At 37.9% G+C, this 19067-nt stretch overlaps 1 protein-coding gene and 1 pseudogene across 5 annotated transcripts in view; both read right to left on the reverse strand.

Moving 5' to 3' along the window:
* The window catches only part of ANKS1B (ankyrin repeat and sterile alpha motif domain containing 1B), an 818845-nt gene extending 809416 nt beyond the window's left edge, over positions 1 to 9429 (reverse strand). For 2 of the 5 annotated variants that reach the window (XM_036237317.1, XM_036237316.1), the window contains exon 1: positions 8881 to 9428. In XM_036237317.1, the coding sequence (XP_036093210.1) occupies positions 8881 to 9014 (134 nt within the window). In that variant the 5' untranslated portion in view covers positions 9015 to 9428. Of the gene's footprint in view, positions 1 to 19; positions 42 to 8880 lie in introns of those variants that run through there. The other 3 variants (XM_036237318.1, XM_036237315.1, XM_036237319.1) reach the window with 3 other exon arrangements.
* Positions 338 to 453, reverse strand: LOC118614804 (annotated as a pseudogene).
* Positions 9430 to 19067: the final 9638 nt, after the last annotated feature.

Raw genomic sequence — 19067 nt, forward strand, 5'->3', positions numbered from 1 at the left:
CTAGCAAACTCCTACTCACCCAAGAAGATTTAAGAACCACCTCTTCTCTGACGTTCCCCTGACTGCTCCTCCCAGACGGAATTAAGGTCGCTCTTCTTGCTCTTCCTCTTCCTGTAGCATTGTTTGGTACTTCCCCTATAGTACATGTCACACTGTATTTTAACTCTTTGTTGACACACCTGTCCCATTATTCTACAAGCACCTGGTGAGGGGGGGAGGAGGGGTAGATGGAAATGATCTCATTCAATTTTAGAATCCACAAGGTATTCAAAAAATACATGGTAAAATAATGAGTGACCATTCTTTTTTTTTTTTTTTAATTATTTATTATTATATATGCCTACAGCACCTGGTCTTCCTAGGTGGCCTCCCATCCAAGTACTAACCAGGTCCAACCCTGCTTAGCTTCCAAGATCAGACATTGGGCTTGTTCAGGGTGGCATGGCCATAGACCATGGACTGTGGCTCCACTGGGGTGTGAACTCCGGACCTTCTGCATGTAAAGCAGACATGCTAACTGTTACACTATGGAACCACATCCAAGTGATCATTCTTTGTTATCAATGTTCTTAGATGTCAGTTGCCCAAAAAATCCTGATTGACTTTGGCTAGTTAGACAGTAGTTGGTTCATTTATTAGTAAGTTTTGGTCTAGAAACACCCTAATACACAGCATTTATACCAGTGAAAACCCTTGTAGGAAATAGTTTTGCCATTGTTCGTAATTCTTCACCTCTTCTGATATGTCTTCAAAGTTTCTATCAACCTTCAGAGTGACACACCACTCTAGTCACTAGCCAAACAGAAGCAACTCTGTCCTGGGCTATACCCCACTGCTGGAGTTTACCATGCCACAGAACGGTCTGCATAATTCCTGCTGCTCCCCCCAAACATACTCCCACTCACTCCCAGGTCTCCACGTTAACAGTAAAATAGCTATGCAAAACAGGAATAATTCTGTAAGTAAATATATCAGTTTTCTTTAGTATATTCAAAACACAAGATACTATATTTGTCATATTTATATGATACATAAAACATTTCAAATGCAGATTAGTAACCAGAGGTATCAAACAAAGACTTGAAGTAGCTAAATAGTAAGGCAAAAAAATAATAATAATAATAAAGGAAGAAAGAAAACTTTAATGTAGAAGAATGCTAATTGATACCAAGGGGTTTGAATCTCAAATGCCTACCCTGTGCAGTAAAACAAAGGTTTACAGAAAATGCAGATCCTTATGTCAACTTGCAACATGAACTTTTAAAAAAAAAAAAAAGAAAAGAAAGAAAGAAAAGAAAATGCATTTTAAAGAATTTTAATCTCAAACCACATTAGATATTAAATCTCTTATACATTTGTATTGCATATCTTGGTCACCTGTAATCATACAATAAATATGTACCTCAAAAGAATAACCTCTGGAAACAGGCAAACAACATGGCACATGCTGATAATCTAAAATGGGTATATAACAGGTATCCAATAAAAAGTTTTAGAGACTAAAAACGTAGCAAAAAGAAAAGGCTGTTCCAGAACCAGCCCTATGTCACTACATATCTCAAGTGTCCAGTCAAATCTCTTTGCTCTTCTACAGCACCAGCTTTATAAGGAAGAAAGATAAATGACCACTTTTATCCAACCCCATCTAGCAAATCTGGCAAAATCCACTCCATCAACTCTACTACAAGAGCTCCAAAGCTTTACTGTTTGGCTTAAAGTTGTGTTTCCTCTTAAAATGAAAATACTAAAAGAGCACCCTCTTCCTAAATGCATTTACCAATCAACCACACACACACATAGTATGTATTATCTGTTCCCACAAGTGGTGGTATAAAAAGTTAGGGAAAGAATGAGGACTCCGAGTCCGTGAGATTAGAGAAGAAATTAACACATATGATAACAGTAAACCCTGTAAACTCAACTTTGAAGGTCAATATTCCTTTTTCTTAATCTACTTCTCACTACACAGCCCATTCCAGCTCTTTTCACACAAAATCTTCCCCCGAGGCAAGGGACATTTGGCACAAAAACTAGAGCCAAGGTGAACTTGTGGTAATTAGAATGGCAAAGAAGCTGCCTTAGGGCAGAGTTAGAGACAATATAGTTTGGAGGAAAGAAACATCCAGCAGGCAGCAAGAACTGAGGTTGTCCGGTTTATGCCCAAATCCATCACTCAAGATTTGATACAATTTGATCAAAGAATGGTGACAAGTGTACTCCAACTGTTTCAGCTCAGGCAACTAGAAGTAATTAACCACTTTAAATAAAGCTGCTCCCACAACACAATAGAACCCAAATAACTCTACAGCACAATTGTTTCAAAGATCCATTTTACTGACAGTCGTGAGGACATCCCCGTTAAATAAATCACACAATTACAATCCTCACCCAGGTTTAACAAAAATGAAATCTCTTGCTGCCCTTCTGATGCAAGAGAAGAAAACTGGACCCTAAGATGAGTTCCTAGATCTGTTACACAAGAAAAGTCACTGAGTTTTCAAGCAGCATTGTGCCTCTCTGCTTGCCATATAGTTTACGTGACCATGTCATCGCATACATAAGAAAGAACTGGAATACAGATGAGTTTCTGCGTAAATTACTGACTTTTCAAATATAAAATATCCTTTCATATCAACATATGACGAATAATCAAAACTCATTGTATTTTAAAACTATGCTACAAGATGTTCAAATGGAAACCAAAGGTACACTAAAATGCATTAAATGTTAAATACCTTCGGGTTATGTAGGTTGAAATTAGTCTTCTAATTCGTGATCTGAATTATAGTCAGCTTCCATTTCCAGTTAAATACTTAGGACAAATGCTCTATAATAGGCACCTTGAAAAAATTCTCCAAAATTATCTCAAATGCATAATTAAGTTAACTATTTCAGTATACAACTGAACTAATCAAATTGTGATTACAGTCACCTGAGAAGTTAAATTGCTGAAGTGAGTAAATGCACTACGGAATATTGTCAGCTTCTGTGTTCACGCCATTGAAGACCTCCTCCACCCTTCCATCAACTGTAAGAAACTACTGAGACACACAAGGTATTAGCAGGCGATTTAAGGACAGGCAAGATGCATAAGAGTCACCGGCTGGCTGTCCTAATTCCCTGCTACATACACATCAGCCTCACCATTTTGAAGAGGGAGCTGAAAACCCTGCTTAGTAGAGAAAGAGGTCAGTACCCAAAGTCCCTCTCCTCCCTCCTCACGCCCCACCGTGCAGCTGGCACCGTTCACTCCGGCAGACACAGCGCTCTGCACATAATGGTGCAATCACTGCTTCAAACATCGTTACTATCTAAAATAGATAACCCACTTGCAAGTTGACTATTTTTATAGATACAACATTTTCATGCAGTTTAACTGCTCTGTTTGTAATTTATTTCACTTAACCGATGCTGTTTCCCTGGAAGTATCTTATACCAGAGTCCAAATAACCACAATTGCCCAGTTATGAAAATCATAATGCTTCCAAGTTGCCTCCTATCTGCTTGTACTCATCACCAAAACACTTCACGAACCGAATTCTGAATCTGAAAAAAATGTATAAACTATCTGGTTTATATGCCTTTGGTGACCAGAAGGTTATTTCTCCTCCACTTACCACTCTGCTTTTTCACATGGGGGTCTTGAGAACTGGATTCCTTATTTTCAATAAGAATTTACTAGATGTACTTTATACAGTACTTGACTCTTTGAGGTACTAAGAAAATCAAGTACATTTGAGGCATTAACAAACTTTAATTACTTTAAAATATAGATCATTCTTAATCTAGACTCACTAAAAAAAGAAATAATTCAATGTACAGTTTAAATGGGAATTATTTTTGTTTGGATTAACAGGCAATTGTACCAAAGAGACTTTAAAAGGTTTCGCTGTGGTCTCATGAAAGATATGTTAAATGAAATGAAATTTCACATAGGATCTGGAGGAAGGAAAAAGAGGGAGGCAACTCCATTTGAGTATTCTGATGAGTTCTGATGAGCTCAGATTCCTTCAAGAATGAAAGGGGGTAGTGAGGGGTATAACTGAAAACAAACACAAAAGAGAAATACATACTTGTCCTGGAAAAATGCTAATGTCCCTTTCAGCTAAGTTTCAGCTACCGCAGCTAATGTAACCTTGAGCTCTGACAGAGAAACAGTAAAACTGTGGATGGTTTTAGACCACAAGAGAATGTCCTATGACATTGAACAATGCCAAGAACCTGATTCTTCCCAACTTCTATTTGGCTTCTATCTTCCCTAGTGAGAATGATTTTCAAATCAGAAAGGATAAACGAATAATGTTAGGAGATTATTGAAGCTCCAAACAGACAGAGATCCTAAGAGACGCTTAGCTGCCTTAAATTAGCTTCAGTATCCAGACCCAGAAGAATTAGATGCAAGGAGGTAGAAGGAGTTTGCATCAATACTAGGCACCATCGGTGGGTCACTACCAGAAACAAGCTCTAATAAAGTAGACTGATTTGGGTAGAATGTATAGATTTACTACTAAAAAGGTAGATCATAAGATGTCATGACAGAATATAGCATGAATTTAGAAAGGCAGTGGATAAAATACCTCATAATATTCTAACAGGTATATTGAAAAGTAGCTGACAGTTCTATCAAGTGGCTTCAGTGTTGGTAGAAATGCATGCATAAAGATTGCTACTTTTAAATTTATACTAAGCTGAAGAAAGGTTCCTTAAGAGATGTATCATGGTGTGCTGAAATCCAGCTATAGAAAACATGCTTATTAAACTTACAGATGATGCTAAGGAGAGGAATGAATATTCTCGAAGACAGACTCAAGATTCACAAAGATCCAGATATATTAAAAACTAGGGTAAATCAAATAAGATGAAATGTAATAGGAATGATTTAAGTTCAATCAACATTTTACAAGTACCAGACAGGGAAACCATGGCTTTGCAAGACATTGAAAAAACAATATCTGGAACTTTTAATTAAGTATGTGCTCAATGTGAGCCAATGCCATTCATGACATAGCTCAGAAAATCTTGACCTGTATTAAGAAAGGTCTTAGATCCATAATAAGGTAATAATTTCATTGTATCATGTTTTAAATAGTTGTTATTTTGTTTTCATTACACAATACATATTCACTGTAGAATACTGAAAAATGTAAGCAAAAAAAAAAAAAAAATCACCCACAACTCCACCACTCGAAGATGAAAATCATTGACATTTGGTGTTTAAGCATTCCAGACTGCTTAATGGAGATTATAAATGTTCATATACTTATTTTTTCTTAAAATAAAAAAAAATAGAATCACACTACAAATGCTATTTTGTAACCTGTTTTTGTTTTTTAATTCAATACTATGTCAAATCTCAGTGTATTCTACACTGGTTGAATTACATCTAGTGCATTTTGTTCATTTCTGCTCACCACACTTTAAGAGAGTCATTGTAAAATTTTTGAATATGCAAAGAAGGAAAAAGTGAGTAGTGAAAAGTATGAAAATAACAATTCACCTAATGCTCTATTGCCACATGACAAAAGGTTGAATGAAATGATGGTACATCCATAAAAAAATTATAGAAGATTTATAAGAAAACAACATGGCTAAATGCACACATCTGAAGAATTGTCCTGACAGATGAATTAAGACTACTTTATAGGGACCCATACAGCCAAACTGGTACCAACTGCTGGAAATTAAACAGAGGTGAATTTCAACTCAATAATAGAATTTTTTTAATAATTAGAGTTGTCAAAAAATAGTATGGACCTAGTCATTGGAGAGCTTAACAGGGCTGGAAAAACTAACCGGTAAAGGATGTTAGAGGTAATTCCTCTACATGAGAAGCTGGAATTAAGAGGCCCCATTCTCTTTGAAGATTTTGTGATTTTAATGAAAAACTTACTAAAGAAATTAACTCCCAGTCCAATATGAAGCAAATCCATAGTCATTAAAGTCTCAAGAGATTGAGTCCAGTGCTTTGGAGCTGCATAAGAAATACCACCACGGATGATGAATGCCAGTGTGCTTGGTGCTCTCTGCTTTGCACTTCACTTAATACTTACAACAACCCTGTATGATGGATACTATTACTATCCTCATTTTATAGAAGACAGTGAGGCTGAGGGAGATTTTTACATTTATTCGAAGTCATTCTTACTTTCTCTGCAGCATCACCCAAGCATATATGATTTGCCACTCATTTAGTAGGTAACATGTAATCAAAAGTATCTTCGCAAAAGTTCTTAACGAGTGAACCCTCGAAGGGCAGTCATGAATTTTTTTTTTAATTAGAAAAATATAAAAAAATTTAAATGAAATTATTCATAGCAAAAAAAAATGTTCAGATTAGGCTATCTCAACCATATAGTTCGAAATTTTGTGAATAAAACAGATCCAATGACTAAGACCTAAGATATGGTAAAGCAAATTTGACTCACAAAACTTCAGATTTTTGTTATTACTAATGATGTGACCCTGGGTAAGTTCTTAATCTTCCCATCTCTTTAGTCCTTCATCTCCGAAATGAGGATCCACCACTTGAGGTGATATACAAATTGAATGAGATGACACATGTAAGCATTAAGCACAGATCTAACACCACTATTATACAACACAAGTAATAAGTGGGGGAGGGAGGCAAACCTATTCTACGATTCATTTCAAAACATTTTAAAATTTCAAAGTGTCATGTTTGAAGGGGGAGGAGCCACATTTTACATTATTCTGTAAATAAATGACAATCATTTACGATATAAAGCAACTAAATAAAATGTGCTTTCTCTTAGGAATTTCATTCTATGCAAAAAATCATCCAAAGAATACAATTTTGACTTTCATTTTCTTCAAAGACGCTGTTTTAGTTGTTTATTCAGTATGAGTTAGACAAATCCAAGTCTAAAGCTTATTGGTTTTGGTTTTGAATTTACAACTTGGTTCAAACTACTCTATGAACATGTCTTTTAGTTTCACTGTTTCCTATGTTCATTGTACTACTGCTATCTCTTACAAAACCAGCAAAAGATAAAAACCTCTCATTCAAAAAGTACATTGTGGGTCACGATTTTGATATTTTACTTAATGTCTACCAACATTAGGTATTTGGTACTTTATTCCTAAAATATGACATCTATTCTTTTTTTAAAACGGTACAACTGAGAAAGTATTTACAAGATATTTCCCTTTAAATTCTATCACAAAAGTGGGCTTTTTAAAATACCATTTATCTCAATGAAATTAACTGAAGTTCTCCCTGTTTTCAAAGAATTCTTTAGTCTTATTCCAAAGGAATTGATTATTTTTAGAAACCTCTTTCAGCATATAGGTTTCTAGCCAAGATTTTTATAACTAACACAATCTTCTGGCAAACATACTTATTTTATCTGCAACTTAAAACTGTAACCAGGTATACTGCTTCTGTATAAATTACCAGTGACTAAGGGCAATTACTAGAGCTACAATCTGAAGTATGTTCACATTGTCTACTTGTGTGTGAAAGTGAAAATTATTTTTAAAAGGAGTCATCACTTCTAAGATCTGGTGAAAAAAATGTCCCATAAATATTCATTGTTCTGAAGTAAACTACCATTTCAATAGAATGTCACTGTCAACAAATATAGATCACACATGGAGCTTTTTTGGATCCCAACACTATTTTCCAACTAAATTTATTTCACTGTAATACAAATGTTTTCATGTACTCTAATAGCCAAGACAATAATTAATTGCATTGTCTGACCACAACGACATATGAGAAGTGAGTAAATAACACAATATCATCCAAAAGTTTGTATTAAACACTTGTTAAGAGTAGTGCATGTACACACACACACACACACACACACACACACACACAGAGTCCTTCAAAACAAGAAAATCACTTGGGCTTTAAAAATTTTTTACAAGTACAGCTAGGTTGCCTAAGAGATGTTTTAGGGCGAAGATATGTATAATGCCTCTCAAAATATCTAAGATAAATTGAAAAGCCAAGATTTTAAAAACTAAAGAGCTATCTTTGAATTTTATCTAGTAAATATTCTTGACTTCCTCCCTCCTAGCTGATTTCATTTGTCCATCACTTCAACTTTTAACAGTTTTTTAAAATATACAAATCAACCGTGCTATTTCTAAGGTACTAGCTGCTGAATAAAGACCTTGACATTTTAAAAAATGTCACCTTAGATTCTCCAAGCAATATTAGTCTCACCTGCAACATCTTCACATTAAAAGGCCTCTATCATATTCCAAATACACTATCTCAATCCCGACCGAGCATCCTTCATCCTGAGATATAAAATAACCAAGTTTTCACTCAGCTATGCCCAGGTGACGGAAAGTACTCCTGGGGGCTGCCAAACCTGCCTCATCAAGTTTTATGCACACTCTGTACTGATGCCATCTCATCAGGAGGTTCACTTTCTTCATTTTGTGGGATCAGAATGCACAGCAGAGCAAATGCCTTCTGCAAGAGAAGGTATCAGCAACCAAAGACTGTAGCTTTTGCAGGATAATCGCATGCACGCAATAGCTTCTCTGTCAATTTCATTTAAATAGACCGAAAAAAAAAAAAAGCTGGGTTATAACAAACATTGATGGGAAGCAGGTGGAACGCCGATTTTCTTCCAGCAACAAGAGTACATGTCCAAGTTCTGCACCACAGCTCAGAGAAAAGTAGCTACTGACGCATTGATGGAAGGCTATTTTAAAATTACTCAAAGAATCTAAGGCATCATTCTGACTGGGAGGCTCGAGCCTCCCCTCCATACACACTGTTTGCCTGCCTAATTTAAGAATGAAACGCTGGCAGCCAGCAGGTGCAATAACCAGGAGGAGGAGGACGTATCCATCACAATGCACAAGGAGGTATGCAATCTCGGAGCTGCTGCCCATCCTTACCTTAGCAGATTAGACAGGGGCAGGGGTCCGGATCCACCGCCCAGGATCCCTCCTTTCCTGCCAGACAGGAGTTTCTCCACCAGAGCCACATTGCCAGTGCGAGCAGCTTCCAGCAGCTCCTGGTCCTTCCCCATAGTCTCTCACCGACTCCCTCACTGAGTCCTTTCCCCCTCCGGGTTCTTCTCCCCACCCACCCCCACTCCCCAAAATCCAGGGCCCTCCCCGCCCCACCCTACAATAATGCAAGAGCTTCAGTACGAAGAGATCCCTGCAGCCCCAATCCGGGAACACCGACCACTCTGTCCTCCTCTTCGGAGCGCAGCTTTTACAATGGGGATCAGACCATGTCTTGGAAGAGGGGCTGGCCCAGCTGGGAGCCGCGACGCGCCCCCACAGCCACTCCCCTGAATTCCTGAGGCCTCCTTCCCGCGGGTGGGGCGTGAGCGGGTGGGGACCGGGGACGCTTTTGAGGAGCAAGCGGAGGATGGTGAGGACTGAGGTCGGAGCCGGAGGCGGCGGAGACCGTGCCCGCTGGGGCCGGGGCGCAGCGAACGCCCGCGGCGGCGGCCGGCGCGCCCTGGCCCGGGCTCCCGGCTTCCGCGCCGGCCGGCTGGGCGGTCAGGCGGCGGCGGCTCCCCCGGCCGCGGCCCGCGCCGAGGCAGGGCGGTGCGGACGAGCCGCGGCGGGCGCGTGCCGAGGGCGGCGGCGGCCGCGCTGGGGCTGGGTCGCGGCCGGCGGGCGGGCGGGCGCCCGGGTCCGCCGGCGGCGGCTCCGAGGCCTGGCGCGCGGGGGGCGTGTGCGCGCGGCCAGGTGCGGCCGCGGGTCGGTCGGGAGTTGGGAGGGGGGCGGCGGGGGGCGGCGGGGGAGGAGGCCGGGCAGGGTGGGGGCGGGGCCGGGGACGGTGTTCTCCCCGTTGCGTGGGCGGGGACCCTCCCGCCTCCTGGCTTCTTGCGAGACGTTTAACCGTGTGAGGGCCGGAATTCGCCCGCCTGCCGCGACTCCTCTGCCGGGCCGGCGCCCGCGCCACGCCTCGGGTCGGTCACGACGCTTGTGGAAAATCCTCCATGACGGGGACGGGGAGGCAGGTGATGCTGGGCAGGGGCCCTCCTGCAACCGCTCTGTCCGCGTCCAGGCCGCCTGACCTGCATCTCGTCCTAAGGCTTACCTGAGACAACTGAGATCTGCCCTTGGTTAGAAAGAAGAGGTTTGTTTTTATCCTAGTTTCTGTGGCACTGGTCCCTGAACGGTTGTGACTATTGCAGTTTTTCTAGGGTCCTTCATGAGACCCACATTTCAGCTGGGCTTTGAGGATCTGCTGACTTGTAAAAACACCAGGAAGAAGGCTCTCATTGAAAATTCCTCCGCATTCACACTGGGGAAAACATAAACGGGCATGGATTAGAGACCCGCTCTAATTTGAATATATCATCAGGAATGCACTATGCACGGGTGCCTTGATTTTGTTAGATGCTCTCCTTACCCGTAGTGGTGAACACGCGTTTATTTTCTTTTGAAACTTCCTGTGACACCTTGTGCTTTGCCCATGCCCTTGAAATACACTTCATAAATGTTAACTTGCTGATAATCGATTGGGAAGAGAAGAACATAACAGGCGCTTTACTCTCAACAACCCAGTGAAGTGTATATTACTTCAGTATATCAGTTTTGAAAATGAAGTAGTGGCACAAAAGCTTAATTATATTTCTCAAGATGCCGCACACAGTCCCGGACCCCAGAACTGACTCACTGCACAACCCATGCTCTTCCCAATATACCTTACTTACCCCGAGAAAAAATAAATGGGCAGACAGACAATAATTATCGCTGTCATCTGATGAGCAGTCACTATGTACCAGGCACTATGCTTTTCATAAGTTATCTCAACCCTCATAACAATCCCATGAGATAGGTACCATTTTTATCCCTATTTTACAGATGAGGAAACTGATTACCCCAATATCATGCAGCTAGAAAGGGAGCCAAAGCTCGAATCCAGGACTGCCTACTGTAGGCAGAGATTTTAAATAAATAACTGGAGAAAATTTAAAAGACATTTGGAAATAAGGAACAATACAAGTATATATATGTATTTTTTAATTTTTGGAATTCAGTGTTCTGAGATTGCATTTGAATGGTTAAAAGTATTATGTAAATTATGATTACTCATGGGAGGTTTCCTGAAGGAAGTAGATTTTGAGCTAACATGGTTTTTGTTTTTGTTTTTGAATCTTTTAATAATAAAATGATATTATATGTGATAATATGATCCCTGACATAATGGGACCAGCAGACCAGTTAAATAAACAAGCCATGGAATTCATTTTGAAAATGGAAGAAATCCTTCTTCCACTTTCCAGATGTCGCCACCTAAGCAAAACACACCTTTCCCAGAATCTACTGTAAGTAGCAAGTTGGTCAGAGCTGAAAATCACCCCTAGTTTCCACATGCAACATGTAATCATGGCCAAGTTAGTATCGGGAGGCTCCTGCGTCATCTTATCAGAATCAACCCCAAATGAGATAAGCATTACTCTAAGAGTCAGTTCTGCAGTTCCGGGCACTCTAATGGTACATAATAATCATAACCAGTATTTCAAGTCCTAACTCTCTTTTTAGTTACATTATAGCTTCTTGTTTAAGAGGCCAAAGGCTTGGCTGCATGGGAACTAATGTGTAAATTAAAAGCAAAGGCATTCTTCCAAATTTCTGAAGAAGCACTCCCCCCAAAAATAAATAAATAAACTCCAGGTTTTTTAAACGTGCAGATTTCATCCAGGTATTTTGCATCCGTTTATAGTGGAAAGAGCCGGAAAATCTTGGACACCAATGAGACAGGCTGGATCTCAGTTTGCACATATGTGAAATGTAGATGTGCCTGATGGACTCCACTGGCCTTTCCAGTCCTAATATTCTATGCCTGTGGTCTTATTCTATGAAATATGGTCTTAGTCCATTAAGTTGTATGCATAATTGAAGCGGGAAATCAAGTATGGGGATAGATTTGAGATCAATTTCTATTCTATTTTTAATTACAAAAATAAATATTTTTCTTATCGATATTTTTATCAAACTCCATCTTTGCTATTCTCAATGGACAGTATTAATAATACTAATAAATGCACATTATATATCAGAAATGATACCAGCTTTTTTCTCATTTCATATATATATCATTGAATATTTATTATATTATACCTTATTGTATTTTATACTCACACACACACATGCAAACACACCAGTTAGAATTAAATGAGACAAAGAATCTAGTATCATGCCTGGTACAAAATAATATGCATCATTTTACATATACATAATGCATATTATATACATTTACATATATGTATATACATATGTATATAATCATATATCTGCCCTGTGAGGTAGATGTTATAATTCCTGAAGAACCTCTGATCCCTTCTTCCAAATTCTGATATACACAGATCTAATTTTGTATACTTTTTGGCAAGTTGAGAATTATTATTTCAATATACACATATTGCAGGTCACTTCTCTTGGGGTTGATTAATAAGAGACTAGCGATTGAGGCTAGAAAGGGGGAGGTAAAGCAGAAGAAAAAGCGAGTATAGAAGTGTTTGCACACATGCAGAAAAAGCCTTTGTAAACAAATTGCAGGGGCATGAATCCAGATCCACCTTAGAGCTATATACCAAGGTCTATTTGCAGTGAGGAAGAGGAAAAGATGATGTTTTATAGTATCAAGTTATCAACTGAGCTAAGATAGGCTAACCCTGTAATTTAGGGAATGGGTTTGGAAAATATCTACTTTCTGCATCTCAAGCTTTGCAGTTAGTCTGCATAACGGGCTATGATAGGCTGTATGAAACAAGTCAACAGCTTTAAGTTACAGAATATGAAGATACTGGACATATTAATAGAAGACCAAGTTCTTGCTCTCTGATTCCATCGACGTTTGTCTCCTTATGCCTACCTGTCACAAACTCTGCCCCTCACCATCTTCCTGAGGAAACCCAGACACCAACCATATCATGATGCTTGCAGTCCTTCTGAAACTATGGCCATGAGTGTTGAAGGCCATGAATGTCAACCACCCATCCTCTTTAGATTCTAACTAACTGAGAATAGACACAAGGAACCAAATGAGCATCTCATTAGGGTATCATCTTTATTACTGAATCAGGTCATATCCCACTAAGTGCAGAGATCCCTACTAAAACTAAATGGAAAATGAGATTAGGACCTCCCTCTCTCTGCACCCTGAGACCTACCTGTGGAGAAAATTAGATCTGCAAATGTGACTTTATATACCCAGCCAGACAAAAAAAGAAGAAGAAGAAGAAGAAGGATTAAAAAAAAAAGTCTGTCTCACAAATGGAGTCAAAGGACTAAAGAAAATGATAGGTTTGCCTTTGGAAGGTATACTGAGATAGGTTCTAATCCAAGTATCTTGGGGTAGGAAGCAGAGAAAAGCCCACTGCCCTTCTTAGCGATTCATGAGACGAGCCTATCAAGACAGAAGGAAAGCCAGACTTGAACCTGTATCTTATTTTGAAAGAAAGGTAACCCCAACCGCATAGCATCTTCTGGGAAAAAATTTAAGCACTTTGCATTAGGTATTCTAACCTTAGGTAACCAGTAGGCTATACATTTGACCAGTTCTGCTCCTTGGAGAAGGTTTCCTTGAATTGAATTGTAATGTCCTCGGTTTCTGTTATCATATTGGATGTAGGAATGTTCTTGGAAATTTTGCCCACTATTTTATTTAGTGAATTTATATTGAACTCCACATTTACAATGTAATTAAACTCTACAGGAAAGTTTTGCTTCCTTTAAAAAAAATCATTTTTCTAATAATACCTAAGAAATTGACATTTTTGCTTTCCCCTTTAGCTCTCAGGAAACTAAGCCACATTTAAGGTTTGACATATTTGTGATCTTTCTGAATCCTGGTCATTACTCTTTACATATTTTTGCCTTGATTTTTATTGACAGTCAGTTTTATTTTATTCAGTAGGTTTTATGAGACATATGTGCATCCATATTATTGAACTTGCATCTGTATTGAACTTGCTATATGCCAGGTACTACTCTAAGTAATAGAATAATGACTGAAAACAAACATACTCCTGGTCCACATGAGCTTCAATTGAAAGTGATAAAAATGCCAGAAATTAAGGAAAAGTACCCATTCTCTATTTCTTTTTGTAATTATTTCACTTATTATTGTATGAAAGCAGGCATAGGGAATATCTTGGAGCTTAGTATCTCCTTCGAAAAGTACTTAAGAAACAAATTTCTTTTGACCTTGAAGATACAAATAAAGTATAAATTTCTTATCTTTTCACTCACTCAACACTTATTGTCTGCTTTGTGTTGGGAAGCTTGCTGGAATATGGTCACAGCTGTCATGGAGCTCATATTCTACTTGGGAAAAGAGACATGGAACTAATACTAACAAATGTGAGGACTGTTATAGAGAAGATGCCATAAGGGCTGTGGCTGTGAATAACAGGGACACCTAAGTCTTGGAGGTGAGCAGACTTGTCTCCAATGGAGATATTTAAACTGAGACCTGAGAGATAAATGGCAAAGAGAAGCAGGACGCGGAGAAAGAATGTTCCATGCAGAGAGCTATTTGGGGATCACAATACTTTGCTCTTTGAAGTGCAGTGGGAAATTATACTCTCAGAACTAAATCCCCGTATCTTTCTGCTATCTCTTTCTTTACCTCTGATTTACCTTGTTTTATTCACTCACATCTCCCAATCATGTTTGTGTTTTTAATGGACTTACTGTTATTGAATGTTCTAAATTTCAAAATTATATAAAGTGGTATAGAAATGTTTTTCATCTATTATCTGATTCCCTTTTTTAATGTCTACATATACTTTATGGACCAATGAATAGGAATGGGAATTAGTCACATGAAACAATTTGAAAACAAAGCTAAGCTGAATATGAAAAAATGAAGTTAATTCTAACTATAATTGTCCAGCACACATATGCTTTTAAATTATCTTACTCTAACAAAGAAACATGTGCAACTAATTATTTATTTGCCACAATCCAAAGCCCTCCCACCTTCCATATTCATGGGCCAGCTTCTTCCTGTCACCCAGCTGAGGGCCAAGCCTGCCAATTGGGGGACCAAGCTGGACTGGGTTTGCAGCCAAGAACAGAAGGGGAGTAATTGTGAGATTTTCCTGTGCTCAGTAGCTACTATTATCTGACTAAATGTATGTGTCTTCTTCTACATTGGTATCCAAATGCTTTCCAAGGCACTCTTTACATTATACCATAAATTATGGGTTTTTAATAGAAAAAGCACTCACATTGTGGTCACAAGACTTAAGTTTCAATTCTGGTGTGACCCCTTCTTAGCTTAGAAAACTTCTAGAAGCCATGAGTGTTCACAGAAAAGTGTAATACACGCCTTTTAGTTTGCTAAAGCTACCATCACAAAGTACCACAGACTGAGTGCCTTCAACAACAGAAAGTTTTTCCTCACGGTTCTGAAGGCTACAAGTCTGAGATCAAGGTGTCAGCAGGGTTGGTTTCGTCTGAGGCCTCTGTCCTTGGCTTGCAGATGGCTGTCTTCTCCCTATGTGCATATGTCCCAATCTCCTCATCTTGCAAGGACTCGTCATGTTGGGTTAGGGCCCATTCTGATGAGCTCATTTTAACTTAACTACCTCTTTAAAGACCCTTTCTCCAAATACAATCACAGTCTGAGGTACTTGGGGTTAGTAATAAAGGTTAATAACTTCCACATATGAATTTGGGGAGGACACAATTTAGTCCATAACAACAGGCTGGACTGACGTTTTGAGGATCAAATTTAAAGAACTGAAGGCATTTGATTCTTACTAGATGTTCAATAAAATGCTAGTTAAATCTAACCAAGTAATTTTCTAAGTATACATTGTTTCTAATGTTACCTAAGGTAACATTATCCAAAAAACATTTGGCATTGAAGGTAAAGATTAAATGAGAAAACCCTACATTCTGTAGGGATGCACGACTACAATCTTATAATAAAGTAATTCAAAATGCTTGAGTTAGTTCCTTTGCTGCTTTTGAGATTTAGTGGTAATCAAGGAGGAGTTACTTCCCTTCAATATCCACGTAATTGTATTGTTTATCAGGATCATAAAAATATTCTCTTTTCGGAGGAACTTCTAAGTACTTTAAACATCCCAGTAACTGGAATTCATTTTATTCAGAATTTTATTTCTAAATTAGAGTCAAACTTTTAAGTTTGGTTGCTTGACTGAGAAAGTCAAAATGTGTGTAAATGTGTGTGTATGTGTTTCCCATGCATGTAGTAAAACTGTAAAATCAGAAAAATTCTGTAATTGTATCAAGAAATATATTAATATATCAATAAATACTACATTAGTTAATACATTATTTACATAAGGCATACATAGAAATAAGTGAAACTTTCAGTACTTTTGCAGGGAACTAATCTAGGTAGGAAAGAGAAAAGGTAAGGACCTCTTCAATACTCTGTCATTGAATAACTTTTCCTAAAAACTATTGGCCCAGTTTTTATGATGATTCTTAGTAGCTTTGAGTGTGTCCAATTAATAAACAGTATCACATTTACTAATAGAAAAATACAGATATCACTTGACTCAAATAAAATTGATCTAAGATTTTGAACGAAGACAAACTAAACCATTTGCAGAACCTGCAACCTGCAACACGTATTTTTTTTTTTTCCAATCGGAATATGTTTTAGGTGAAGAAACCTACATGCAGATTAGGCTGTTGCACCCCAACTTGATAAGAGTCTAAAAAGAAAAAAAAATGGAATTATTTTCTAGTATCTATAATTACAGAGGCAGCACAGAGGAAATTCCACTGAGTCCCAATAATGAGAAGATAAGGAAAGAAAATACTGACATTGAAACTGGCAGGGTGTGCGGGGACTTGGTGAACTACTTTTTCTAAGACACAATGAAATAGACCAGCACATTAAAAACACCTTCCACATTAAACATTTAAAACTTTCTGTTGCATAACTTTCTTCTCTGGATACACATCACTTATATTCATAAAAATGTGGCAAGATAAAACTTTCTTAAAAATCTTCCTTTTGCATTTTCTTCCTTTTTTTCCTGTCAGCGTCCCCACCACCCATCTCATTTTAATTTTTATTTTTTAAATTTATTTATTTATTTATTTATTTATTTATTTATTTATTTATTTATTTATATTTGGTTAAATCGGGTATCCCATTGGTCAAAGGAGGTATCTGGTAATAAGCTGAAGATTTCTTCCTGGCTTTTAGCTTCCAAAATCCTAGGCCTTTAGGAGAAGGATGAGGCATTTCAAATATGAGGAGGTGGAGAATTGTGGATAATAAGGTTCCTCAACTGAACCCCACCCTGGGATAGAAAAATATTCCTGGTTAGATAGATAGAAAATGTGCAAGAAAGCAAATAGATGAGACTCGAGACACCACCCACATACAGATAGCTTAACTAGTAGTACTGAGAACTGAGGTCGCCTGTGTCAGCATGACTTTTAAATTTACTCCAGGAAATTCTTTCTGAGAAAGACAAGTCTATGAGCCAGTACATAAGTTCACTGTTTCCTTCAGGAACTTCCTTAAAATAAATAAAACAAATACTTTGCTCTTGGTTATAATCTCTTCTTAGGACAGTGGAGGATGGGGGGCATTCTTTAATGGTGAACTATGCATTGTTTAGAGAACACCTTTCTGGGTTATATAATTCTGATTATGTGGAGGTTCCGTGTCTTTTATTGCCTTTGAGTTATTTCAAACTGTAAGTCATAGATAACTGATAGCAACGCAGAACACTTGTTTATATACCTGCAAATAAATTGTCCAATGGATGTCCACTAATGCTTTGGGATAAAGCTCTAGCAGAGGTTTCATCTTCTAGGACTAAACAGATGTACATAATTCATCTTCTTATCACCTTCCTAAATCTTTAAGCTTGCTTTATATTTTGATCTAAGAGGCAAATGATTTATTTCAATACAATAGTCATAGAATAAATGGCACTTTGAAAGTAAAATGCAACTTCAAATTAATGTTCTATTTAGGTAAAAGAGAAAAAAGTTGGGTTTTTTTTATATATATACAGCTCTGGAAATTGTCATTTTAAATCTTAAATGTTTGTTATATTTCCTCTTAAATGCCTGTTACTGCAATAAACTGTTATTTCAGAAAGCCATTTGTGAAATGCATTACTGACAGTTGGCAATGTATTCATTTCTCTGTTAACAGAAATGCCATTCTTTTGGACCACTCACTTCGAAAGTCTTATGATTAGAAGTTTTGGGCCAGAATCAGAACAATGAAAAAGAAAAATGTACTCTTCTAATAGTAGATGATGATAGAGAGGTGGCAAAGATGATGAAAAATAATAAATAGCTAAATATAGATTTATTTATACATGTTTATTCCTTGTGTAAACTATTCTTTTCATTTTGCAAATAATATATTTTTCACAGTAAGTAGACCAACAGTTACCTTAAAAGGTGTCTATCATCTTAACATATAGATGTTTTGATCTCAAAACTCAGCTGTCCAAATATATTTTTATTTACACATTCCTAAACTTGTTACAGACAACTAAACTTTAAACAAATGGAGTTTCGCTGAAAATTTCACTATTATATTGAATTAATAATCCCACAATTCTATTCCTTTTAAACTGATGCTCCTCAGCAACAGTTTCTGTGCCAAATAGCAATCCTGTTTTAAGAGAAACCACCTTGAGGTTTAACAAAGACACCCTTAAAATCATTCCTGAAGCATATAACTATATAATATCAAATTCATCCATTTTAAGTATAAAGTTGCATAAGTATTAGTAAATATATAGGGTTGTGCAACCACCAGTAGAGCCAAGTTTTAGAATACTTTAATCACACTCAAAATTTCCTTATGCCCCTGTGCAGTCAAGTCATCCTTCATCTCCAGCCACAAGGCAAACACTGATCTGCTTTCTACTGTTATAGTTTTGCTTTTACCAGAACTTCATGTCTTTCGTGTCTGGCTTCTTTTACTTCCAATTATGCTTTTGAGATCCTTCCATGTCGTTCTCTATATCAATAGCTTATTCTATTTTATTTGCCAAATTGTATTCTATTGAATGCACATGCCACATTTTATTTATCCCTTGAGCAGCTAACTATATGAGTTGTTTCTATTGGTTGGTTATTATGAA

This window comes from Rousettus aegyptiacus, unplaced genomic scaffold, assembly GCF_014176215.1.
Source record: "Rousettus aegyptiacus isolate mRouAeg1 unplaced genomic scaffold, mRouAeg1.p scaffold_m13_p_2, whole genome shotgun sequence".
NCBI lineage: Eukaryota > Metazoa > Chordata > Mammalia > Chiroptera > Pteropodidae > Rousettus > Rousettus aegyptiacus.